Source organism: Bos indicus x Bos taurus, chromosome 20, assembly GCF_003369695.1.
Source record: "Bos indicus x Bos taurus breed Angus x Brahman F1 hybrid chromosome 20, Bos_hybrid_MaternalHap_v2.0, whole genome shotgun sequence".
NCBI lineage: Eukaryota > Metazoa > Chordata > Mammalia > Artiodactyla > Bovidae > Bos > Bos indicus x Bos taurus.
The window spans coordinates 48,675,067-48,702,490 of record NC_040095.1 but is presented as its reverse complement, the minus strand read 5'-3'; the positions used below and the strand labels follow the sequence as shown (position 1 = coordinate 48,702,490).

The window sequence follows — 27,424 nt, the reverse complement described above, 5'->3', positions numbered from 1 at the left end:
AGATTGAATCATTTGCTTCTCTTTTAATGTTTAGGGCAGATAAATATTTCTTCCCAGTGAGTATGTTCTTAGTCTGGTTATCGACTTAAGCACAAAGGCACGAATGAAAGGAGGAGAAAGGCAACTGCCATTTCCAAATTGCCTGTGCAAATTTGCATTTAGAAATAAAAACCTAAATGGTAATATTGCAAAGAATACTTCTTAAGGACTGGCCAAAAGATAAGGCTACTTAAATAAGTGTATTCTGAGGCTATTATTGACACCCTCACACAACATCTAAATTTTCATTTATTAATGATTTTAAACAATTTTGATGTACTTTTTTAAAAAATTTTGATTCAGGACTAAATATTCCAGGTCACTTGTCCTACTAAAATTTAATCAGTAAGACCTCTGCACTTGAGTATGGAAAACACTGCAGATTTGTTTACTAGAATTAGAAATAACTGACAGCTCATATAAGAGACTTGGGAGGAAAGGCAGAAGATGGGCACAGTTACAGCTGTGACCGGGTGACCTCCTCAGGGGCAACAAATTAGATGCCAGAAAACGAATGGGAGAGCAAAGAGGGCAAACACAGGTTTTGAATCGTGGCAACAAATAGCTGCCGTTTGTTGATAAAAAAAAAAAAAAAGTTTCAAAGAGATATAATTTGACTCTTTCCTTTGTTTCCTGCCCTTATTTCTATTCACATTTACATTAAGAACCTCTCTACTTTTCCAGAGTTGTGAGAATAAAGCACCACACACGTGAAACAACAAAATAATTTAACATTAGTTTAATTTTTTTATTTGCTTTGCATATAATCTTATTGTAACATCTCTACGCCGCATAATAATCTCAAACAATACTTGCTCTAAGAAAAATGACACAATTATGCACGTTTATAAACCATTCTGTTGTATAATGTTTAAAAGATGTTTTCTAATGAGCTTAACAGGAAGAAATTAAAAACAAGATAAAGCTCCTGAGAGGAAACTGCAGAGTAGTTAAGGAAATTATGCAATGCTAAATGGGCATTTAGGAAAAGCAGAGGAGAGCTCAAAGTCACACCAGAGACTGACAAGGGACTGAGGCTTTGGAACTGAAGACACTCAGCAGAGGAAAGGCAGAAACCTAAATCTGTGAACACTGGAGACATGATCACCAACTTAGCTTAAGGCATTTAAGTTAAATTAGAGCAAAACAAGATGCTGCAAAGTGTCTTAGTTTCCTGTTCATGTCATTGAAGAAAGCAATGGGACAAAGCTTTTAGAGACGCTGTCATTGATCCCCAGAGTCTAGGGAATCCATCTTGATTCATTTCTTTGAAATTGTCTCCAAGTTAATTGGCATCAATAGATACATAGAACTGCAATGTGTAGGAACATAAAAAGTATATAGAATCGGGAAGGTTAAGATAACCTTAAATGAGTCATTCATAAACATATTGCATTGTACTAGGTACTCAGTCTCTTTGCAATGTGTCTCCCCTGAAATTATAGGCTTACTAAAAACTGTTAACAGCATTTGAGCCTAAACTAATTTGTACAGCTAGCTTTATTTCTATAGATCTTTATCTATACCTACCCAGGGGTATTTTCCAAGTGTGTTCTAGAGGACACCATAACACAGAGGGACTTTGAATCCCATTTAATAAAATGCTAAATCATTTAGTCTAAGGTAATTTTCTACAGGATTCACTGGAGAGTTCCAGGTGGATTTTTGTATAATTTCCACACACTATGTTTTTCTAGAAAGTTATATATTTCAACATACTTGGAAATTGTATATTTCCTTGGTTATGTGAGTACCTGCTGTGTGCATGCTAAGACACTTCAGTCATGTTCAAACCCTGTTTGTCTATGGACTGTAGCCAGGCTTCTCTGTCCATAGGATTCTCCAGGCAAGAACACTGGAGTGGGTTGCATGCCCTCCTCCAGGGGCTCTTCCTGACCCAGGAATCTAACCTGCATTTCTTGCATCTCCTGCATTGGCAGGTGAGTTCTTTACCACTAGCGCCACCTCGGAAGCCCATTTCCTCACTAAATGTTGAGCTTAGCTGAGATTATAGGTGTCTATTCTCACGTATATTTCACATGTGTATATAGTTCACGATCTACTAGATACTTAAAAACCCACTGTATATATTGTTCACCATGTATTAGGTATTTAAAACCCACCATCTTTTTGCAGGCATCTTAATTTAAAATGTTCGAATCAGATTGAATCCTTGCCTCTCTCTTCACACAAGCTCTTCTGGTAGAAAATGAGACTGTATCTTTTGCTCTCTTTCTCCCTCAAACCTTTTGTCGACCTAATTACTAAATCCTATGGCTCACCCACTTAACTGTATCTCAAATCCCTCCTCTCCTCCGATTCAGTTCAGACACTCATCAACCCTTGCTCTTCCGATCCAAGCAACGTGCTCCGTTGCTGCCAGAATAATTAGACAAAATGAAGAACTGTATGTAGCTGGTGCTTTCTTAAAAAATGCTCCCTTAGATACTACAGGTAGCATTTTATTTTTGTATCAACCCTCTTGATGATGCTGACTTTGCTGTATTTCCACTCTCATTTTGCACAGCCTCCGCTACAAATCCTGGGATGTGGCCATACCAAATCACACGCATTTTTTCCAAATGTCACCTTTGTTCATTCTGTCCTCCCTAACAGAAATGCTCTCCCTCTCAATGCCTGTCTTCTTTCCTGGAAAATACTTAAATATTTTTCTCTTTTCTGGTCTCCTTACATCTGAAGAGTTGATCATTTTATTACTTGAGTGTTAAATATATTTATAGCATAAATGTTTTGTATCATTCTCCACTTATATTTCTGTAAATAAGCTTACATGCATATGTACCTATATGTGCATGTATATTATATTTATGTAACTTATGTATAACTTACATCTACAGACAAAAGCAAACAAAAGAGTGAGGGAGACAATGTGTGTGAGAGAATCTACAATGCAGTAAAATAAAACTGCATGTATATGTGTGTGAGAAAAAGTGTTATGACTTTATAATCTTTCAAAATGCAAATGATTTATTAATGTTTTCTGTTTATTACTCTCTATAATATTATTAGTTATTATTTTTTATCATACTTCCTTCCATGTAGTAGTAAGTGTTTAATAAATCAAACAATGCTTTAATAGCATGACTTCTTTGTAATTCTTCCAAATTATAGGTACTAGGAGCATAGGGAAATCCTACAAATATATGTGGATATTTTTCTGATCACAGTAAATATCAGAGCCATTATCTAACCTATATAAATAGTAGAACAGTGCTTTTGATTATAAGAATATCCATTTTTTCTACATTAAAAAGGGGGGAAAGAGACATTTTAAAATTCATTCCCTCCTTTCTCAGGCTAAAGCATCTTCCTTGGGACACACCTGACTATTGCTCTACTTGAAATGTGTTTGATAATTTTAAAATATGCAGATCAGCCCGGGGTCTACATTACCTTAGAATCCCCAGTAGAGGAGAAGCTGACTCTATTTACAAAGTGAAAATCAGCACTTATTAAATCACACCTCCCTGGTACCAGGCAGGGATTACGGTAGTCTCACAACTCACTGAAAGGACATGATTAAAATCTCTGTGTATCATATAGACATTTCCTTGAAAGACCTTGTCTCATGCAAACTTGTTTATTTACCCACCGAGCAGTAGAAGGATCCAATAAAGCACTCACTTGTGTTTGGTCCTTAGATATTGCAAAAGCACCTCAGATATGCAGATGATACCAACCTCATGGCAGAAAGCAAAGAGAAACTAAAGAGCCTCTTGATGAAGATGAAAGTAAAATAGCTGGCTTAAAACTCAACATTCAAAATACAAAGATCATGGCATCCAGTCTCATCACTTTATAACAAATAGATGGGAAAAAATGGAAATAATGGGAGATTTCATTTTCTTGGGCTCCAAAATCACTATACATGTTGACCACAGCCATGAAAATAAAAGACACTTGCTCCTTGGAAAAAAATCTATCACCAACCTACACAGTGTATTAAAAAGCAGAGATATCACTTTGCCAAAAAAGATACATATAATCAAAGCTATGATTTTTCCAGTAGTCATGTAGAGATGTGAGAGTTGGATCACAAAGAAGGTTGAGCACCAAAAAAATTGATGGTTTCAACCTATGGTGCTGGAGAAGACTCTCAAGAGTCCCTTGTATAGTAAGGAAATCAAACCAATCAATCCTAAAGGAAATCAGTCCTGAATATTCACTGAATGCTGAAGCTGAAGCTCCAACACTTTGGCCACCTGATGGGAAGAGCCAACTCACTGGAAAAGACCCTGATACTGGGAAAGACTGAGGACAGGAGAAGAAGAGGGCAACAGAGGATAAGATGGTTGGATGGCATCACTGACTCAATGGACATGAGTTTGAGCAAACTCTGAGAGATAGGGAAGGACAGGGAAGCCTGCTGTGCTGCAGTCCATGGAGTCATGAAGATTTAGACATGACTTAGCAAATGAACAACAACAACTGAAAAAGGTTTGATTTACCTGGGTTTGTATCAAAATGCATGGACATTTTATGAATTCATTATGTCCCATCTGAAGTTGTTCCCATTTACAGGCAACTAGTGAAGCACTGAATTAACTAAAGGAAAGATTCATCAGGGAAGACAAAGAGAATCTTTGATGTGGCGATTTCTTTTTGAGTATAATGCTTAGAAGTACAGATTTTTGAGCCATCGAAACTGTTCTTTCTTTTCCAGCTGTAAAACTATGAGCAAGTGATTTAAGTTTCATGTTTTTTTGAACTAATAAAAGGGGAAATAAATTTTATATTATTATAATTATACAGATATGAAGATTAAGTGAATTAATTTTACATTATCTTATACAGTGTTTAATCCACATTATAACATTGTACCTATTACTCTTATTTTCATACTGTTGCTGTATTTTATTTAAGTGTAGGCAAACCAGACAATCCATATTTATGTTATTTAATGAGCTAAATAAACATAGCCAATAAAGGTCATTCAGTTAAAACAAACAAACATAGCTATGAAACCTCTTCCAGGCTCTGAGTGATTCTAGAATTGCATGCTATGGTGTATGAATTGGCTGTATTTCTGTATAATCTTAAATATAATTTTATGGAAAAGTGTTAGCATCAAAATACTCAGAAAACAAGTTTCATCAAGTTTATATGTACATCCAATGTCTCATCATTTAAAAAAAAAAAAACTTTCTTATAAGTGAAAATTCTTGGCTAGTTTTCAGAACCAACAACCAAATGATGAAAAACTGATTTTTGTTACAATTCTCAATGTCATAGCAAAAAAAAAAAAAAGTAAGCAGCAATAAATTTACTCTTTTGAGGGCACTTGGGATAGATCTGTAAGCTTGCATAATAAATATATCACATTGTCACAAATTTGATATTAATTATCTATGAAGAGTTGACTCATTGGAAAAGATCCTGATGCTGGGAAGGATTGGGGGCAGGAGGAGACGAGGATGACAGAGGATGAGATGGCTGGATGGCATCACTCAATCATACACTTTTGGAGCTTATAAATTCTCTTTCTTCATAAATTCCCAGCTCAACTACTACATAAATGTACTTGATACTGACTCCTGACTTCTACTTGTCCATCTAAGCTGTCTGCAAAGAGGTCTGTGTCTTAAATAGACCAGGGGCATAGTTCTAGGACAACTGGATTTCTCTGGATTACTAAGTAGATGCATTACTAAGTAGATGATAGAATAATCCCTTTTCTTTTCTCTGTGTTACAATGTGTGGAAAAGCAGCCATATATGAATAACAAGCTGTGGTCTTCTCAAACTATGTTCTAAAGTTTTTTTTTTTTGCTGGATCTCAGTCAGATGTTTAGTTTCTTTTTTATTCTTGAGTGTGTGCTTGCTAAGTCACTTCATTTGTGTCTGACTCTGTGTGACCCTGTGGTCTGCAGCCTGCCATGCTCCTCTGATCATGGGATTCTCCAGGAAAGAATACTGGAGTGGGTTTCCATGCTCTCCTCCAGGGGATCTTTCCAACCCAGGGATCACACTCAGATCTCTTTCATCTCCTGCAATTGCAGGCGGGGTTTTTTGACCACTAGCACGACCTGGGAAGCCCCGCCTTCTTGACTTCTAGTGAAATACTGTCCCATCCAAGTACTAGAGCCAAATCTTCTAGACATCAGCTGGTTGACTGGAACCTTGATCATCCACATAACTGCTTTTGTAAACTCTTTTTCTCTAGGAGTGGACCTTCCTTTCTGATGTCTATTTTTTTTTTGTCATTCTGTTTCTATTTTTCACTTTTTAGAATGTATTTGAGAGAGTCTTATCATACAATATCTTCTTCTGTATTAAGGTAATGAGACTAGCCTCACCTCTGCAGATCATCTATTCCTTAATCACTGATTCTGATTCAAGAGAAACACTATCCTAGCATTTTTCCAGAGGTGCTTTTTAAAAAGACCATTTGGGCACAAATCCCACTGTCCTGGGTGTTTTTGCCAAGCCTACAATGATCAGGTTTCAGTTCTTTAATCTCTTCATAGTCTTTTTCCACAAAGCCTATTTTGTTTTCTGATTTTTAGGGAAAGAAGGAAGTACATGGGGTAAAAGAAACGAAAATACTCAACTGAAAACACCAAGTGGATAGAATACAGGTGATGGAGTATAACGTCTGTCTATCCTAGCACAATGAAGCATAGTAAAATTCAAGGGCCATTGAATGTTTGACTGCCTGAAGAGCAGAAACATTTGCTCTGAAGTCCTCATCCATGGATGTTCTTTTATTCATATGAGGTAAGTTCATTCATTTTGCTGAAGTTATAGGTACTTTAGACGTAAGACACTTTTATTTACTTTTTGGCCATCAGTGAGTAACAGCACAGCATCAGAGCACGAAAAGCAAGATTAGAAACATTGCACATTCTTGTGGAGAAGGAATAAGGAAGGGGAGGCAAATTGTTATGTACGGAGAAGCAGGAGGCTTGAGACGTGCCTTTGATCCCTGGGTCGGGAAGATCCCCTGGAGGAGGGCATGCAACCCACTCCAGTATTCTTGCCTGGAGAATCGCATGGACAGAGGAGCCTAGAGGGCTACAGTCTATGGGGTCCCAAAGAGTCAGACACAACTAAAGCAACTTAGCAGGCACGCACATGGGGAGAAACGATATGTTACAGTTACTACTGAAAACATTTAATATAAGTGACCTAATTTGTTAATTGCAGCATTCTAGGAACTAAAAAGCCTCTTGATGAAAGTGAAAGAGGAGAGTGAAAAAGTTGGCTTAAAGCTCAACATTCAGAAAACGAAGATCATGGCATCTGGTCCCATCACTTCATGGCAAATAGATGGGGAAACAGTGGAAACAGTGTCAGACTTTATTTTTGGGGGCTCCAAAATCACTGCAGATGCTGACTGCAGCCATGAAATTAAAAGATGCTTACTCCTTAGAAGGAAAGTTATGACCAAACTAGATAGCATATTCAAAAGCAGAGACATTACTTTGCCAACAAAGGTCCATCTACTCAAGGCTATGGTTTTTCCTGTGGTCATGTATGGTTGTGGAAGCTGGACTGTGAAGAAAGCTGAGTGCCAAAGAATTGATGCTTTTGAACTGTGGTGTTGGAGAAGACTCTTGAGAGTCCCTTGGACTTCAAGGAGATCCAACCAGTCCATTCTAAAGGAGATCAGTCCTGGGTGTTGATTGGAAGGACTGATGCTAAAGCTGAAACTCCAGTGCTTTGGCCACCTCATGAGAAGAGTTGACTCATTGGAAAAGACTGAGGCTGGGAGGGATTGGGGGCAGGAGGAGACGGGGATGACAGAGGATGAGATAGCTGGATGGCATCACCGACTCAACTGATGTGAGTTTGGGTGAACTCCAGGAGTTGGTGATGGACAGGGAGGCCTGGCGTGGTGCAATTCATTGGGTCGCAAAGAGTCAGACACGACTGAGCAACTGAAATGAACTGAACTGAAATACTATATATGCAGGAACTGACAATTAGAGAAGCAAAATTATCTAATTGTATGCATTTTCTATTTTCAAAAATATTCAGGCCTCCTTAGAGAGAGGCCTCTCCTATTCATGCTGAAAATAACTAGTCCTTTATTCTTCTTTCTGTTGTTCATGTACTTACCCCATGGCCAGACATCATATTGTACTTTGATGTGATCATTACTTAATTTTCTACACCTTCCACCAGTAGCTCACGTCCTTGGTTAACTGTAGTCCTAAGTCTTGCTTTGAGTCTGGAGAAAGGATGCTCTCAAAAATTATCTACTGAACCATCCTTAATCTAGTATTTATTTTTAACTATTACAGTATATTCCTTTTCTATTTTATTTTCTTGTTCACCTAAGCTTTTTAAAGTGCAGGCATTATTTCTTTGATCCTCTTCCTGACTCTCTTTTATTCCTCAATTTACAACCCTACAGCTTCTTTAAATGATTTTTACTAAAACCAGTTGGGGAAGATCATCCACAGTTACCCCCATTATGTAAATTCCAATAGCTGCTACTCAAAACTCATTTTATCTGACTTTGAAGCAGTTGTCACTCTTGTTCTTTTCTATCGTTTGTTATTCTGGTTTTCTTGTATCAAGTTATAAAAGTAGATACAAAATACATAATACAGTAAAGTAAACATTAAAAGCATCACCAAAATAATTCTCACCACCACTTTGAAGCAATCTTTTACCATTTTCTTTTTCTACTTGCACAGAATATGTCCTTTGCTAATTCTGAAAGATATGGGAATACCAGAACACCTGATCTGCCTCTTGAGAAATTTGTATGCAGGTCAGGAAGCAACAGTTAGAACTGGACATGGAACAACAGACTGGTTCCAAATAGGAAAAGGAGTTCGTCAAGGCTGTATATTGTCACCCTGTTTATCTAACTTATATGCAGAGTACATCATGAGAAACGCTGGACTGGAAGAAACACAAGCTGGAATCAAGATTGCCAGGAGAAATATCAATAACCTCAGATATGCAGATGACACCACCCTTATGGCAGAAAGTGAAGAGGAACTAAAAAGCCTCTTGATGAAAGTGAAAGTGGAGAGTGAAAAAGTTGGCTTAAAGCTCAACATTCAGAAAATGAAGATCATGGCATCCGGTCCCACCACTTCATGGGAAATACATGGGGAAACAGTGCAAACAGTGTCAGACTTTATTTGACTGCAGATGGTGACTGCAGCCATGAAATTAAAAGACGCTTACTCCTTGGAAGGAAAGTTATGATCAACCTAGATAGCATATTCAAAAGCAGAGACATTACTTTGCCAAAAAAGGTCCATCTAGTCAAGGCTATGGTTTTTCCTGTGGTCATGTATGGATGTGAGAGTTGGACTGTGAAGAAGGCTGAGAGCTGAAGAATTGATGCTTTTGAACTGTGGTATTGGAGAAGACTCTTGAGAGTCCCTTGGACTGCAAGGAGATCCAACCTGTCCATTCTGAAGGAGATCAGCCCTGGAATTTCTTTGGAAGGAATGATGCTAAAGCTGAAACTCCAGTACTTTGGCCACCTCATGCGAAGAGTTGACTCATTGGAAAAGACTCTGATGCTGGGAGGGATTGAGGGCAGGAGGAGAAGGGGACAACAGAGGATGAGATGGCTGGATGGAATCACTGACTCGATGGATGTGAGTCTCAGTGAACTCTGGGAGTTGGTGATGGACAGGGAGACCTGGCATGCTGCGATTCATGGGGTCGCAAAGAGTCGGACCCGACTGAGCGACTGATCTGATCTGATCTGAATACTCTACATTGGTAATTTTGCTAATTTCCAACTTCATAAACTCTCCTTCTTTCCCTGCCTTTATGGCTTGTAGTAGTTCGAAGAAAGCGTTTATATCAAAAGATAAATTCTCTCAAAAATATCTTCCATTGTAAAGGATGCACTCAGTTCTCCTCCCCTCTGTTTGGAAAAGTGCTGCTCCTCTGTTCGCTCATTAAATTCTGTCCCAAGTTCCCTTATCACATGTATCATTTCATATTGAAATATTCTCTCCCCTGCTAGACAGTAAGCCATTTGTAATCAGGATCCAAGATATTAGAGAACAGTTAACACCCAAAAACACCTGCCTTGGCCAGGTACAATAATAACTGCTTGCATGAGCTGCCTCACAACGGGAGATTCTAATAAGAAATCAGAGTGCTGCTGTGGAAAACTGAGAGAATTTAGGAGGGGCCAAAAGGATGGAGAGACGCCAGCTCCTAATATGTCCTGTCAACCCCCCAGAAACCCTGAAGCTAAAACTCATCTTTTCTGAGATGCATGCACCACCAGGGACAAGCAAGAAGACTGGCCAGAGACAACCTGGAAAGCTAACCCCATTATCGTAAAACCTGAGACTGTGCCATATGGCAGAGCGGTTCTGGTTCTCCTGGGTTCCTTTTTCCCTGCTGCTCTCCACCTGGGGTTCCTTCCCAATAGACTTTTGCTTTGTCAGTATGTTTGTCTCCTCAGACAATTCATTTCCAAGTGTTAGTCAAGAGTCCACTCTCAGGCCCTGAAAACAGTCCTCTTTCTGGTAACAAAAACTTATTAACCCTCATATGCTTAATTACAAGCACCATGCCTATCACCGGAAGGAAAGCAATATATATTTTTTTCACTAATTGTTTTTAAAATCAAAGTCATTGAAACAACCTAGGATTCTGAAATAATTTCAACAGATACATTGTTTTGGTAGTGAAAATGCAATTTACTATCTGGAGGAAAACCCTAAAATCCTTTTGGAACTGTTTTCAGGTGCACCTCAACCTTCTAATCCATTGCTTCTCTTTTAGAACCATGCTAAGGTGACATGTCTTACCAATGTTCACATGCTTATACCTCTAAAGCACAAGACCATAATGGTAACTTAGGTCACACATGTAGCTCTGTGTGTGTGTGTGTGTGTGTGTGTGTGTGTGTGTGTTTTAATTTCAATAATAATTTACTGTTGCCAATGTTTCTGTGAGTGCAGGGCTCGCTGATCTATTCCCCCAGCAACCTTGTTGTTTGGTATGATCCAACCACATTGGTCTTCATTTCTTGACCATCAACTTTCATTCAACATCATTCAACTGCCTATTCAGAGTTGCCCATCTGCTGTTTCCTTTGCTTGAAGGACTTTCCCACCTGTGTGTGTGTGTGTGCTCACTCAGTCATGTCTGACTCTTTGTGACCCCATAGGCTATAGCTCATCAGGCCTCTCTGTCCATGGGATTTCCTAGGCCAGAATACTGGAGCAGGTTGCTATTTCTTATTACTTCAGGGGATCCTCCTTACTCAGAGATTGAACCCATCTCTTGCATCTCCTGCATTGACAGGCAAATCCTTTACCACTGTGAACAATTACATTTTGCAGTGTTTGGATCAAATATCACCTCATGAGCAAGATCTTCCCTTATCGTCCCCCTTGGAACACTCATGTTTCTCTTTTTATCTAGAACTAAGCGAATACCTTGTCTGTATAGTTTTTTTTTTTTTTTTAATGTATCATCTGCCTCTCCCATTTTAATGAACGATCATAGGGACAAAAAGCATATATACATATATATATAAATTTACAATAGTGTTTGGAAAAAGAGCTTCTCAATAAATATTTTTAAATGAAAGAATTTCTGGTTTCACTTGAAGAGATCCTCAGATAATATCAAAGTTTCTCACCCTCACTACTGATGACATTTTGGGTCAGATAACTTTTTGTCAAGTGACCTGTGGGGATGGTTAGCAGCGTTTCTAGCTTACATCCAACGGATACCAGCAGTAGTGACCAGTTGAGACAAACAAACATGTCTTAAGATATTGTTAAATATATTTTAGGGGACAAAACTGTCTGATTGAGAACAGTTTTTACAGATCTACACAATAAATAAGATAAGCAATGAAGGACATGTGTGCTTTTGTCTGTTTCTGTTCCTTCCAAATGACTGTTTATCTCCTACAGACGTACCATAGTAGAAAATGTTGAACTTGGATTAACTTGCATGGAAGTTTAAGTTTTAACCCTACTTTTATAATATTAAACAATAATAAAAATAGAGCAGTACTTGCACACATTAACATAATTGAGCACATAAATACATTATTAGCCAGCCACTGAGTCAAGTACTTCATATACTTAAAATTATTTGGTCTTACCACTCCACGGGTTATGCACTACCATCCAGTTTTACTGAATGGCTCTGGAATGGCACCTTCTATTAAGACGTCATTCAAATGGACCAACGTGAGAAAGCTTGCAAATGAAGAAGACAAAATTGGGCTCATGAGAATGACTCCATAGTCTGTCCTAAACTGTCTCATATGGCAGACACCAGTTAAGTCACTAACCCTCATGCACTTACTGATTGCAAATGTCTGGCTTGAGTTTGATATAGCTGGAAAATACTTGATGAAAGAGGATATTTCAAAGATTTATGTGACAAAAGAATGTAAAACATCTGCATAAGTTTTATATTAATGATATGTTTAAAGGATAATATTGGGTTAAAATATATGATTAAAATTAATATGTTCTGCTTATTTTAATTTTTTAAGTATGGCTGATAGAAAATTTACAATTACATTTGTGGCACACATTCTTGGTTTACATTCTATTTTTATTAGGCAGTACTAGTTTGTTCTCTTTATTATTTCCACTCTGAACCTCCTTTACTTCTTCTACATATTGGATATGATAATAATAGCAATGTGTGTATACAAGTAACTTGTGAGTGTCAGTGATATGCTACATATGAGGGTCTTCATAACCTGTGGAACTCTCGCCAAACATTGGCTATTTAATGAAATGAGATGAGAAATTAAAAACTAGTTTTCCGCATGTTAGGTAACTTAGACTATCAAGTAACATTCTAATTGCCATGACTGAGTGTTCCCAATAGTAAGATATGGTTGCAAATATTCATAGGAGAAAAGATAATTGAGAAAATAAAAATCCATAAATTATATTTCCATTTATAATTTAAAAATAATGAGACAGGATACAGGATGCTCTAAAACTTCTTCTAACATAGTATGGTGTACATCTGGAGTTGGGCATGGATTTCAAACCACCTCTGCCATTACTTGCAGTTCATCCTTAATGTCTATAGCATTCATTTTCTCATTTGTAGAATGGAGATACTAACCTCAATGGGTTATGACAAAATAAAGTAGTAACTTGATGCATGAAATGGTGAAATGAAAACGCTATTCAGAAAACATGTTATGCTCTTTCATTACTATTATTTTATTATTATTACTATTACTATTATATCCTGGTTTGTGTAATATGCCTACCAGATACCAACCACAAAATCTGACTTAACAAAAGAAAACAACATAACCAGTGAATGAATAAATAAAGGTATTGTAGTAGAAGAAAAATGATACAGTGAATTTTACTGGGTATTTTCATCTGTTCAAATGTCTATTTTTTCCATTTAATTAGAATCTATTAACTTGTTTATAAAACACATAAATTTTCAATAGGCTGTGTATTTTGGACACATGTGCATATATGTTCTTGGGAATTGAAACTCTAATAATCCTGGAACTTCCCTGCTGTTCCAGTGGTTAAGAATCCACCTTCCAGTGCAGGTGACATGGGTTCAATCCTTGGTCAGGGGACTAAAATCCTGCATGACACAGGGAAACAAGCCCATGGGCCACAACTAGAGAGAAGCCTGCATGCCAAAACGAAATAGCCTACGTGCTGCAGGTAAGACTCGATGCAGCCAAATAAATAATTAACATTAAGAATAAAATGTAAAAAAAAATAAAATGTAATAATCCTTTTAATGGTTGTCTTCTACTCAAAATACTTTTCTCACAAATACTTTTGCTCATTGTGGACTGTGCAGCTAGTTACAGTTTGTTTTTCCAGATTTGTATTCTATTCTCTTGGTAAGAGGCTCATGCTAAAAGGTAGTCAGAAATGTAAAAAGTGAAAGTCAAGTTTTAGTGTACAGACATGTCTTTACAGCTGTTTTGAAAGAACTATAAAGATTTATTCTTGATTTTCGTTTCCCTGCCAATACTAAAATTACCCTGAAGTTGAGGCCTGATAATTGGAGAACAGGATAAGCAGACCCTCTTCTCTCTGTGTTTTGGGTCAAATACCACAATAGCAATGGCTGAAGGACATGTAAATTAAATATCTAACAAAATATCATCAAAAATACATGAGTATATGATTAGTCCACTCTAGATTATTCTATATGAATTTTATAATCTTTCAACACACACGATTTTAAACAATTTGATTAAAATCATGCACTATTAATAATCAAAGTTAGATAAAACTGGTACAAGAAGAAAGGTAAAATGCTTCTAAAGAGTCAAAACAACACAGTAATTCTTAGCCTATAATTCTTTCTGTGTAATGGTCTTTAGTATAAACATATAAATATCACGTAAAGCTATTGCTTTTTTACGTTTTAATATCTAAACACAAAGTTACATAAGGCAAAAAAAAAAGCTAAAATTGGGAGATCAATTTAGAAGTTTATATGCAGCAAATGTTAAAAATTAAAAACACAAATCATCCCAAAGCCTCTGTTTTATACCACATTTCCTAGCAATGTGAGAATCCACCTTGAAACAAAGGGTCTTTTAGATTAACAGGAAATTGACCAAGTCTTGGCAAAGTCCTCTAAGACCCAATATCATCTGCTCTAGCTGCATGTTTTCTAAAAAATTTGTATAAAAGAGAATAAACAAATGTAATTATATGGTCAGATGCTAATGGTTCTTAACCTATTCCTGACCTGTTTCGAGAATTTGAAGGATTCATTTTAAACCACAAAATAAATCTATAAATAGATCAGAAATACAAACTGTTTTAGTAAGATTGCTATTCTAAACACCTGCAAGCCTAGCATAGTGATAGTAAATGGAAGTCTGATTAGTTTGTAAGTTTCTACCTATGTAGTTCTTTTTGGCTAGGTCTTTTTTTTTTTTTTGGGCTAAGTCTTTATAATATGAAAAATTAGATATTTTACTGAAAAATTTTATCCTTAAATTAGAATCCTCCTTATTAATTTCTAAGTAGAAATAAACACATTCACTGTAAAAGTATAACTTAGTTTTTTTTTTTTTTTAATAAAACATTTCCTTTGCTAACTGATAGAAATAGTTCTTAGATGATAACCATGGACATAGAACATATAGGTACATATAAATATATATGGAGAGAGTTTGTGATCATAGAGCCCTCTGTGTCTGAAAGAACTATGTTTGAAATGTTTAATTTTTATCTTTTAAAAACAATGAATTCATCAGAATATACATCTTTTTTCTTCATCCTTGTAGCACATTTCAATCTGTTTTAAAGGAAATGAATGACAGTTGCTTTTTTTTTTTTTTTTTCTTTTTTCACTCTAAAGCTTTTGCCCTGCAGAAAGGCCGTTAAAGAAAGCTTACTCTGGGGGAAGCGCGGGGGATTGTCATTGACGTCCGTCAGCGTGATGTTGACCGTGGTGGTCCCTGATAAGCCTCCCATCTGGCCGCCCATGTCTTTGGCCTGGATTACCACCTGATATTGCTCCCTATTTTCTCTGTTCATGTTTGGTAAAGCAGTCCTTATGATACCTTGAAACAAAAAAAAAAGAAAACTTCTTTTACGGTCATTAAAATCTCAATTGTTATTTGATTAAGCTTACAAATTGCAAATCCAAAGTAGTGATTTTTGAAAGACAAAAATGTTTTCTCCATTGCTTTTTATTGTCTACAGATTATAAAAATGATTCTTAGTAAAAATTTTCCAATTTGTGACATTCTTTTATTTTCTAAAGAATCTCATATATGCTACCTAGTGCCCTAAACCCAGATGGAAAAATATAAAAGCAGGTATATTCCCATTAGTTTGTGCAATCATTCAACTTCGAGTTCTTATACCTTTAATTGTGGCATCATCACTCTTCTGTGAGTATAATGTTCAGGTGTTGTTCCTTTTTTTTTAAACTTATAACGATCATAGAGATTATTAAATAAATAAACACTGATTCATGATTCCTGACCTGTTTCAGGCTCCACAGAGAAATATGGCTGCCCTTGAAGTATGCTGTAAATGACTCTGGCGCTGTTTCCATAGGAAGGGTCATCGGCATCTGTAGCTGTGACTTGCACCACAGAAGTACCTGAAGTATCCAAATTCAGCTTAGTTCTGCACAGTACCAGAAGGAGGAGCAAAAGCACTGGTTTTCATGGACGACTTGAATGATTTTTGGCTTTAATAATGACCTCTTAAAGAAACATTTGTATATAATTTACATGAAAAAATATGGAGAGAGTTATTAGAGGTAAACTTTGAATTCAACAAGGTATTTTATTTAGCCAACAGGTGCATTTCATTCATGTAATAGATAATGCTGACAGTGTATCAGATTATAGTAAAGGCAGACACTTTAGAAATGCTCCGGTTTGATATTTAAATTCACTTTCACATAATAGATTTGTTTCGTGTAAAGGGCATATCTAATCACAAAGGAATAAGTATGCTTTTCTTTCCCTCTCTCCACTAATTAACTATAAAAATAATTAACATCTGCTCCAGAATACAGTTTTATGAATAGATTAAATTCTAAATTTAGAAACAGTCCAAGATGATCCCAAGTCCCATGAACTATTAAAAGCTATTTAATAAAGTTCAAAATATATAAAAGGGCTTTATATTAAGGTGATTGCCAAAAGTCCTTGGGATTTAGTGAAGTAAATATTGAATAATAATCCCTGAACAATGCTTTTGAGAAAAGCAGTATGACATTTTCTATTATACTTGTTACAAGGAAAATATATCAGAATTACTTCATCAGTTAACTTCTCTTACATTTGAGAAATGAATACATTTTACTAAATCTGAATACATATCTCTATAAATGTTATCATTGTTTCCTGATATTTACTTTTCTGTGGTTCTTTATTTAACAAAAACATGAAATCAGTCTTAATTTTCTTTGCCTACCAACAACTTCTATTTATTTATTGAAAAGCAAATTCTATTTTCTTGAATGTTATACTTCCAGTTTTTTCACACATTCTGTTTCACAGCTTTTGCAACTGAATTTTGTAATTCTGTATCCATTTGTCATTAGCTGTTAATTTTTAACTGGTTTATTTGAATAAGATATTTATATCAAGAAAGTTTTATATATAATGGCTATAGTGAAATATTTTTAAAAATTTAATATGAAGTATAGTAGAAAATCTAATTAATTTCATTGTTCATGTCATTTAGGTAATGCAAACTCTTTAGACAAATTACAATGAGAGTACACCTATAAAGACTCCAGATTACATTTATGGTGTTCTAAGTGTACTTATAACATATTTGGAGTCAGAATTTTACACAATTATTCTCCAAATACATGTGACAAACATTTGTGTCTTCATAGTTTTCTACTGAAGTTCAATGGCATTTTCTTGGATTTTTGAGGGAAGTGTCTATTTATTATATTGTAGAAATTTACAAACCCATAGGAGGTGAAAAATGCATTAATCTTTTTTCTGACTCATTTTTTATTCATAAAATTAAGTATGTACTCTTAGGAAATCAAACATGACTTCAGTTAATTGACCACAATAGTCTAAGAATTTCTTGATAAATATTTTTCATATATTTTGAATACCGCCATAAACATTGTAAATGAACTCACCTACAACCGACATTTCAGGAACACTCGCTGTATAAATTTCCTCTGGGAACGTTGGCTCATTGTCATTGATATCATGGATTTTGATCACAAACTCAGACTCTGGTTCTACCGGCCTCAAAGTTCTTCTGTTAATAGCTTGTGCACGTAGAGTATAAAAGGCCTTTTCTTCCCTATCAATTCTTCTTGTGGCATGAATGTCACCTGTTTTTTCATCAATAATAAAAAGAGTACCAGCTCCATCTCCAGATAAAATATATTTGAGGGATCCATCTCCTTTATCTTGGTCTGAATGAAGCTAGGGGAAATAAAAATGAGCATGTCCATGATAATGTCTAAAGGTACATAATGCAGAAAGAATTCAAAGAAGGTCTCTCAAGCCCCATCTTTGAATAATGGGGTCAGTTATCTTAGTTTTTGAAATGAGAGCTGAATAAGTATGATCACACTCATCTATATACTTTAAACAATAGGACTAGCCATTTCCATATCAGTGTGATTTTTATTCCAAATGGAAGAAAGTAATAAAATAAACCAAACACAGCTCCTTTCTTTGCTTAGCTTGGTATATAACCATTTCTGTAAGCAAATAACTCCTGACAAAGACATAAGTCATCAGTCTTGATATGCTGATGTAAACACTGCTGCTCTCATCTCTTGCTGTGAATGGAAAATCCTTTTACTCTCATATTATACACAGCATTTATCTCCTGTAAACTTATTATTAATTACTGTATTTCTGTTGGGGAATTCACAATATCTTAAGGACTGTAGGACAGGCAAAGTTGCATGACACAGCTCCTACATTAGGAAACTTACCCGTCATTCTTTGATTCATACAAAAAACAGCAGCTGCCCCAAGAAATATTTGTAGAGTTCAGAGCAAGAGTATGAATAGATGTCTATATAACACCAGTCTATAAATTTGAAAGATATAAATCAAGCTAATAAACAATTAAATAACATATGCTCTATCTAGCTTCCTACCCTGTCAAATCTATCTTCTTAACAAATGTAAACAAGTTTTATGCAGAAACAATGCAATACAGAGCAACAACACTGATCTTCCAGAATCTAGTCATCACATCAAATAGCTTTACATGCATACATACGGATTCAGCCCGGTGCACATCCCATTCCAGTCCTAATATTGTCCAGGAGCCCATGTATCATTTGGCATTCGCCTTGGAGAAGGCAATGGCACCCCACTCCAGTACTCTTGCCTGGAAAATCCCATGGCGGAGGAGCCTGATAGGCTGCAGTCCATGGGGTCGCGAAGAGTCGGACATGACTGAGCGACTTCACTTTCACTTTTCACTTTCATGCATTGGAGAAGGAAATGGCAACCCACTCCAGTGTTTTTGCCTGGAGAACCCCAGAGACTGTGGAGCCTGGTGGGCTGCCATCTATGGGGTCACACAGAGTCTGACACAACTGAAGTGACAGCAGCAGCAGCAGCAATTGCCCTGCAGTATCCATGGAGTATTGATTCCAGGATCCCAGTGGATGCCAAACTCTGAAGATTCTTGAATCCTGACATAAAATGGCACAGTGAAGTCCTGTGTGTATTAGTCACTCAGTCATGTCCATTTCTTTGCGACCCCATGGACTGTAGCCCATCATGCTTCCCTGTCTATGGAGTTCTCCAGGCAAGAATACTGCAGTGGGTTGCCATGCCCTCCTCCAGGGGATCTTCCTGACCCAGGGATTAAACCTGGGTCACATTCACTGAAGGCAGATTCTTTACCAACTGAGCCACCAGGGAAGCCCTCAGCCATCAGTATCTATAGGTTGAGCATCTGTGGATTCTACCACCCACGGATTGTGCACCATTTTTACCACCTGCTATTGGTTGAATCTCCCTGGTGGTTCAGATGGTAAATAATCTGCCTGGAATGCAAGAGACCTGGGTTTCACCCCTGGATTGGGAAGGTCCCCGGGAGAAGGGAATGGCTACCCACTCCAGCAGTCTTGCCTGGAGAATTCTGTGGACAGAGAAATCTGGTAGGATACAGTCCATGAGGTCATAAAAAGTCAGAAACGATTGACACTTTCACTTTTCACAGACACTGAGCTCACAGTTGTGGAGGGGTGACTGTATAGTTTTTAACAAATTCACACTAGACCGGCCTCAGGATTAAAGCTTCATATAATAATGGGTAAATCTGGCCTTTGGTAGCCTGACCTGGAGAAGGGACTCTTCAGGATCTAGAAGCAATTTAAGGATGTCTGGGGAGGGAATAATGAGTCCCAAGTACTTTGAGCATGGTCTGGAAATGGATGTGCCAGTTTCAGATACGAAAACTCCCTTTCTTGTCACAGAATTCTTCCCCTGAAGGTAGAGACTTAGCCATAAGATAAATAGAGCATGGCTCTGTAAAACACAAGGATTATAAGTTTTTGTCTAACTGTATCACCCAACCAATAAACATGTTTTTAATGCTATGATCATGGTTTGATTATTTACAGTAAGAGATTATCATTTAAATTTTTTATTTTGCTTTTTGTCTGGTAAGAAATAGAAAAAAATGTGCAGATTTTTAAAGTTTTGGTGAAGCATGTAGTATTACTTAGACATCATCATGTCCATGTTGTCTTTTTTAAAATTGAAGTGTAGTTTTGGACTTCCCTGATAGCCTAGTTGGTAAAGAATCTGCCTGCAATGCAGGAAACCCCAGTTCAATTCCTGGCTTGGGAAGATCTGTTGAAGGAGGGATAGGCTACCCACTCCAGTATTCCTGGGCTTCCCTTGTGGCCCAGCTGGTAAAGAATCCGTCTGCAATGTGGGAGACGCAGGTTCGATCCCTGAGTTGAAAAAATCGCCTTGAGAAGAGACAGGCTACCCACTCCAGTATTCTGGCCTGGAGAATTCCATGGACTGTATAGTCCAAGGGGTGGCAAAGAGTCAGACACACTGAGTGACTTTCCCCTTCACTTTCATAGTTGATTTACAATATAGTTTTCACTTTCATAGTTGATTTACAATATGGTTAGTTTCAGATATACAGCAAATTAATTTGGTTATACATTATTTTTTATTGTTTTCTACTACAGGTTATTACGATATTGAATATAGTTTCCTGTATTAGACAGTAAGTCATTTTTGTTTATTTTATATATAGTAGTATGTATCTATTAATCCCATATATGTAATTTATTCCTCTCCCTCCTTCCTCTTTGGTTACAATAAGTTTTTTTTTTCCTATGTCTGTGAGTCTGTTTCTGCTTTGTAAATAAGTTTATTGGTTACACGTTTTTTTTTTTTAATACTTATATAAAATGTAGTCATTAAAAAGAATAGGCATACTTACCTGTAACTTAGAGAAATAAAAATTAGAGACAATATCCTTCAATTATGCAAAATATTATAGAATTAGATATTTACCTAAATAGGTTTGATTTTTTTTCCTCTTTACTTAAACCAGCAAAAATTTTTATCTAATTACCTGTAGAAATATTATACAGATTATATTCTCTCTAAAGTAGAATATTTTCCCTTATTTGAAAGTTCATTTGCTTTATAGGCGCTTATGTCAAAGAACTTGCCTGTGAAAGTATTTTGAAGTGGACATCAAAATTGTTTAAATTAAACAAATATTTAATTCCTCCCCCCCACTATATTGCATTACTGGTTACTCTTTCGTTTATAAAAGCAGTTTATTTTTCAATTATTTGTAGTAATCATCACTTAGCCGTTAAATTTGGATCAAACTTAATTTTCCTGATTTCTGGGTAAAAACCTCATTATTACAGATATAACATAAAAAAAGAAAATTTCAAATGGATAGGTACTTTGGAGAAGAAGTTCTAGAAGTCAGGTAACAAATACTTTTTTACTGCATTTTTATCTATTCATAAACAACAAAGTAAGCTTGAGAAATAAGAAATATCTGTGTTTAACAAAACATCTCTCAGAAGTAACATATAACTGTGTTGTCCAGGGAAAAAAAGTCATGAGATTGAAACATTTTAGTAATTGAAAATGCACATAGTTGCTGGGAAACTTTCCAATCATATGAATGTGCAATACAGCTTCAATTTTCCAAATGACAGATATAAGAATTGCATATTTCTTGTTCTGTCTGGGAAACAAATAGTTCAAGACGAGATTATTGATATTATCAATCATTTCATCAGATAACTTTATGATGTCTTTTAGACATTTACAGTGTTTACTGTCTATTCATTCAACAATTTTAATTGAGAAATATTTAGCTACTCTCATAAGAATCAAGTCTTTCTAAAAGGAAATCAACAGTTTCATCCTAGTACTATGGGGGATTCAAACACAGTAATAGAAATTCACAGAGAATCCCTAAACTAGCTTATGGAAAAGAGTGGAGTTCCTTAAATATATATCACACAAGTCTCATGGTAAAGAAGGAGTAGAGGTTTAAACCTGGGGATTTTTTTTTTCTGCACTTTACAAATTTTATATCTCATAAAGAACATTGGATGAATATAGAACACAGATTCAGAGTGGAGATGGAAATAAGGCAAGATGGGAATCATTAAGACCAGTTCTGCTCTTCTAATCAGTTAGACATACAAAAAAGAAGTTGCTGGTATGGTGAGATTTTAATTTTTAGAAAGCTCAGTTTTGGAATATGAATCACAGCAGGATTCTTACCTTCACTTATACTACAGAGAGTGAAAATTAAATCTTGTAATTGGACCACATACTGGGGGAGTTTCCGTTGGATTAGAAAATTGAACATGATAGCTGGGAATCAAAGAGATGTCAGTTGGAAGCTGGACTGCTGGTTTCATAATTCAGAAATGAAAAGACTTCTTCACTCTCAAATGTAAGAGAAACAAATTAGATCTGTGGATTTATGTGTTGGTTTTAAGAAACTAGACATAATATATTTCTCTTGAACTCTAAGAACTTGCATAAAAGTAAAGAAAAAAACGTTCTTTTCTCACAGAAGGAAACAATGGAACACTAACACTAGACTAAAGGGACAAAATGACCATATTTGGGGGCTTTGCGTTAGTCTATGTTTATTGAAATATTATTTAAATAGACATATGTGAGAATTGGACAAGTAAAGAGATAAAACAGATACATGATATAAGGCAGAAAGATGCATTTCTACATGTCCTGAGACTTGGCAAGTTGCTTTTTACTCTAGATAAACCTAACGGGAGATGAGAGTTAACTAGTAAAGGGTATGACGATGATGCTGATTTTCTAAAAGTTATAGAAAAGGACCAACGGACAAAGTTCTTTAATTATAGTCCTCTCCCTAAACTATTTTTTAGGCTTCTATTTTTTAAGCTTCTATTTATTACCGTAATTATTTCTTTTTTGCATTCCCTTCTCTTCTCTTCTTACCCTGCTATTGTTTGTCTCCCTCATTTCTTGTGTTTGTGATAGAAATTTTATTTTACATTCCAATTCACTTATTATAATAAGCAAAGATCAGGAAAGATTTAATCTTTTACAATTGTAGTTTTCTCATTACTCTTACATTTTTTGGTTTAGATATTAGTTATCAGTACTTGGATTTATTAAACATTTAATTGAACAAAATCAGTTGTTTGTGTTATTGAGAAGAAAGATTATGGAAAAAGTGCCAAAGAACTTATAGCATCTACCCGGAAATAAATTTTATATTGATTTGACCTTGTGCTATTTTATTCTGTGAGATATTAAAGTTTCTTTAAATATAAAAAAAAAAATGTCAGATTATTGAAGCTTTAGTTCCTCGGTAACACCTGTTCTCCAGTGTGAAACATTTGTGCCACAAATCTTTAAGAAGAATTTTATGTTAATACTGACCTTTTCTTTCCTTGAGGAAAGCCTATTAAAAATTCACAACCTGCTGTGTTACTTGTAAATTCACAAGTAGATAAAGGACATGGCAAGATACATGACAATTAATGAAAATAGAACAACTGATAGTGTGCTGCACATTTATAAGTCATTTTCCTATTATTTAACTTTCTAAATTTGGATGTGGTTATTATAACTCATTTGCTTATATTGATTAGTTTAATAATTAAAACTAAATAATCCATTGAATTTGAATAAATATTTTAGCAACAAATTATTTAATTAAAGGCTAGTAATTTTAAATGTGGCAGATTTCTGATAATTTTAAAACATTTCATGTAAAGCTTCATGTTCATTTTAAGATACTTGTCTAAAACAAAGTTTGTATGCTAAAAGGGGTCTTGTGGCTTATATAGATTAAGACCACCTTTACCATTAAGAGGAAGAAACTGAGATCCAATCAATTTTTGTCACATAGTTAATTTAAGATTACACTTCAGGATGAGTACTTTGTTGGTGGAAATTTTACTTCTTAATATCAGTCATTTTTATTTTTCAGTTTTTCACATAAATTTGGAAATATAAAAGCAGTCAAAGTATTGGTCTATTAAGTACAGGGAATTTAATTTGTCACCAAAAGGATAACTAATAAAAAATTTTTCTCTTGTATTTTTCTCCTTGGCTAGAAGAAAAATGACCAAGTTTTAAAATGTAAAAAATTGTATCTATCAATCTGCCAGTAAAAGTCTGAGGAATTTATATTGTTAGGTGGGATTCTTCCTCATTCAGAATATTGATACATTTTTGGATATTGGTTATCGTTGGTATTTGGTTTGAGAAAATTAGAATTATACTTGAAGAATTATATTATGATTGTATTTATAGTGGTTAGACTATTAATAGTTATTGAAGTGGCTTCTCAGGTGGCACAGTGGTAAAGAATCTGCCTGCCAGGAGATGCAAGAGATGAAGGTTAGATACCTGGGTTGGGTCCCTGGGGAAGGAAATGGCAGCCCACTCCAGTACTCTTGCATGGGAAATCCCATGGACAGAGGAACCTAGAAGGCTACAATCATGGGATTGCAAAGAGTTGGACATGACTGAGCATACACAGATGGACTAGTTATTGAAGGACACATTTTGATAAATGAATCAAAAGGATTATAAGAAGCACTATCTGAAGTTAACAATTTCTCATTTGTGTGTATTCATTAACTTCAAAATATCAGAAACTGTTGAATAGATTTTCTAATATACAGTGATAATTTTATGCCTGCTGTTCTTTCAAACAGCCAATATATTCTATATTTGTTTTTTTAAAAATTCAGCATGTGGCAAATATGCTATGCTATTCTGGTACCATCATCATTAGCATTTTGCTCTAATTGCTCTAGTGACTAACATAATAAAACATTTGATATTATAATATCAATGGAAGTTAAGGCACTGAATCAAGTAACTTTAAATTTGCATCCAATTAAAAAAGATAATGAAGATGGTCTCATACCAGAATGCAGCTGAAAGCATACTACAGCAAATGGAATCTGGCCAGAAATAAATAGGTAGTTACTCATTTTGTTGAAAGTAGGGGGAAAAAGGGTGAGAGAGGTTGCAAATCTTGAGTGTGCAAAGTTTACAGAGTAAAATTGAACATTATTTTCCTATTAATGATACAGAAAAATATACATAATTTTTTATGAATCCCAATGAAACAATTTTTCCTCCAAAAAATAGAAATGGGGATGAGAAGTAAAGCTTATCAATGGAATGGATTGCAAAACTAAAAACGATAGTTTAAAAATAGCCCACACAGATGACTCAGATTAATAAACACTTATCTGAACAATTTCTCTCTGGGACCAGAAGCAAGTACAGAGGATTAAGTGATTGATAGACAATGTTGTCTAAATAATTTAGGATCCGAAAAAAACTTAAGTGGTTGTCATCCAAATTTGACAGAGTCTCTAGAGAGCTCCTTCAAATGTACAAACTCCAGGGGTTGCCCACATTCAAAAACCAGAGATTCCTCTTCCCATTTGGTCTTTTGAGAGTTCAGCCTACTGAAAATTGGCTTTGTGCTTTTGCGCCACCTTAACTGGTAAATTCAGTTTAGGATTATCTTACATTTTGGAGGTCTTTCTTAGAAGTTGTTGGGAATTACTCAAGACCCTGCAGCAGGTCGGACTTCTTAGCATAAATTCTAGAAGACATCTCCTGCAAGGAATGCTGCCAATTCATGGTCACACAGTGTCTCAACTTATACATTTCTTTCCCAGTACTGTGAAGATACCAAGCTTTCATTGAAGGCATTTATTTAAGTTTTCTGTAAACATAGTTTTCTAGGGCATTATCTGCTTCACAATCTTAAATGGTATGCATAACCCACAGTAGACATGTTCTTTCCTAATTATGTATTAGTTTTCCTCTCCAAAGAGAGTTATTGGGGAAATATTTCAGAGAAAGTTTATATTCTTTCAGAAGCCTGGCATCGTCTGTCTTACTGTTTTGAAAATCACTAAATTATGCAAAGTATTCCCTTGTGGTGTGAAAATGACATTGAACATTTCACACCATATTTTTCTCCACAACTTGAAGTCTTCTTAAGCATCTTAGACTTGTAATAAGGGAATATATGTAAATAATGTCTAACCAGGTGGCGCAAGTGGTAAAGAATCTGCCTACCAGTGCAGGAGACACAAGAGATGCGGGTTGGATCCCTGGGTCAAGAAGACCCACTGCAGTAGGAAATGGCAACTCACTCCAGAATTCTTAACTTGAAAATTTCATGCGCACAGGAGCCTGGAGGGTTACAGTCCATGGAGCCACAAAGAGTCAGACACAACTGAGCGACTGAGCACACACAGTGAGCACAAATACATGTCTAAAAAGATTCAGTTCAGTTCAGTCGCTCAGTCGTGTCCGACTCTTTGTGACCCCATGAATCACAGCACGCCAGGCCTCCCTGTCCATCACCAACTCCCAGAGTTCACCCAGACTCATGTCCATCGAGTCAGTGATGCCATCCAGCCATCTCATCCTCTGTCGTATGTGCAAAATACTTAAAACCAAGAGATCCATTTTTGATTAATAAGGTCTACAGAAATCAGAGAAGAAATAATGAAGAGTGATCATCTCTTCTTAATGAGTGACACAGGCAGCTGATAATCTTTCCTTCCTCCTCTTAATCAAGAAAGATACAATGATATGAAGGGAAGGAGAGGGCTAGAGATACGTATTCACAGAAGGAGTTTATTTAAATAATTATTTCTTGAAGTGGATTGAACTAAACTAAATTAAGGAGACTAATGAGAATTCTCTGTGTGCCATTTTATGACTTACAAGTTTTGGAGACTTTGCAACAGAGGCAGTATTTGAAGCTGTTGGATTTGTAAGGCTTGTAAAGCTGCTTTTATCTTGAAAATTATAGAGTGATAAGTACATAATTGGATGCCCAAAGGAGAAGGACCAGGCAACTACCTGCTGTCTCTATGGGCTATGGGCAAGGAGGGGAAAATGAAAAGGGGTTTGGATCTTTACAGTCGTTGCATTTTTAAAAGTACTGACTGAAATGACTAAAATAGAAATCCGAAAAAGGGCTATGAATGCTATCATAACCCCCCTCCCTCACAAATCCGTTTGTTCACGTCTGTGTGTGTATGTGTACATAAAATACAAAAGCGATGTGATGTGCAGAATCAGGAGTTATGAATATGGCCCTAGACCACTAAATTAAAACCTTAAATTCTAGGTATTGAAATGTAAGGAAAAGAACAGATGAAAAATGGAAATTGAGAAAAGAATCAAAAAAAGAGCTTTCTAAACCAAAAATACAATATCTGACATTCATAAATCTATAGAGTTTTTATAGCAGATTGGGTTAGTAAAACATAAGATTAATGTTTTGGAAGGTAAAAAGAGATTGTCAGCTTAGAGTTAGGTATATAAATAATGCAAACCTGAAATGAAGAAAGAAAAAATCATGAGAAAAAATTAGGATCATTTGATGCTTGTGAGATAAACTCAAAATGTACAACAC

General features: G+C 35.8%; 1 protein-coding gene across 2 annotated transcripts in view; it reads right to left on the bottom strand.

Moving 5' to 3' along the window:
* Positions 1 to 27,424, bottom strand: part of CDH10 (cadherin 10) — a 186,576-nt gene that overhangs the window by 35,395 nt on the left and 123,757 nt on the right. For both annotated transcript variants that reach the window (XM_027520259.1, XM_027520260.1), the window contains exons 3-5: positions 17,613 to 17,907; positions 15,978 to 16,097; positions 15,382 to 15,549 (exon numbers count right to left, since the gene is read on the bottom strand). In XM_027520259.1, coding sequence (XP_027376060.1) covers positions 15,382 to 15,549; positions 15,978 to 16,097; positions 17,613 to 17,907 — 583 coding nt within the window. The remainder of the gene's footprint in view (positions 1 to 15,381; positions 15,550 to 15,977; positions 16,098 to 17,612; positions 17,908 to 27,424) is intronic.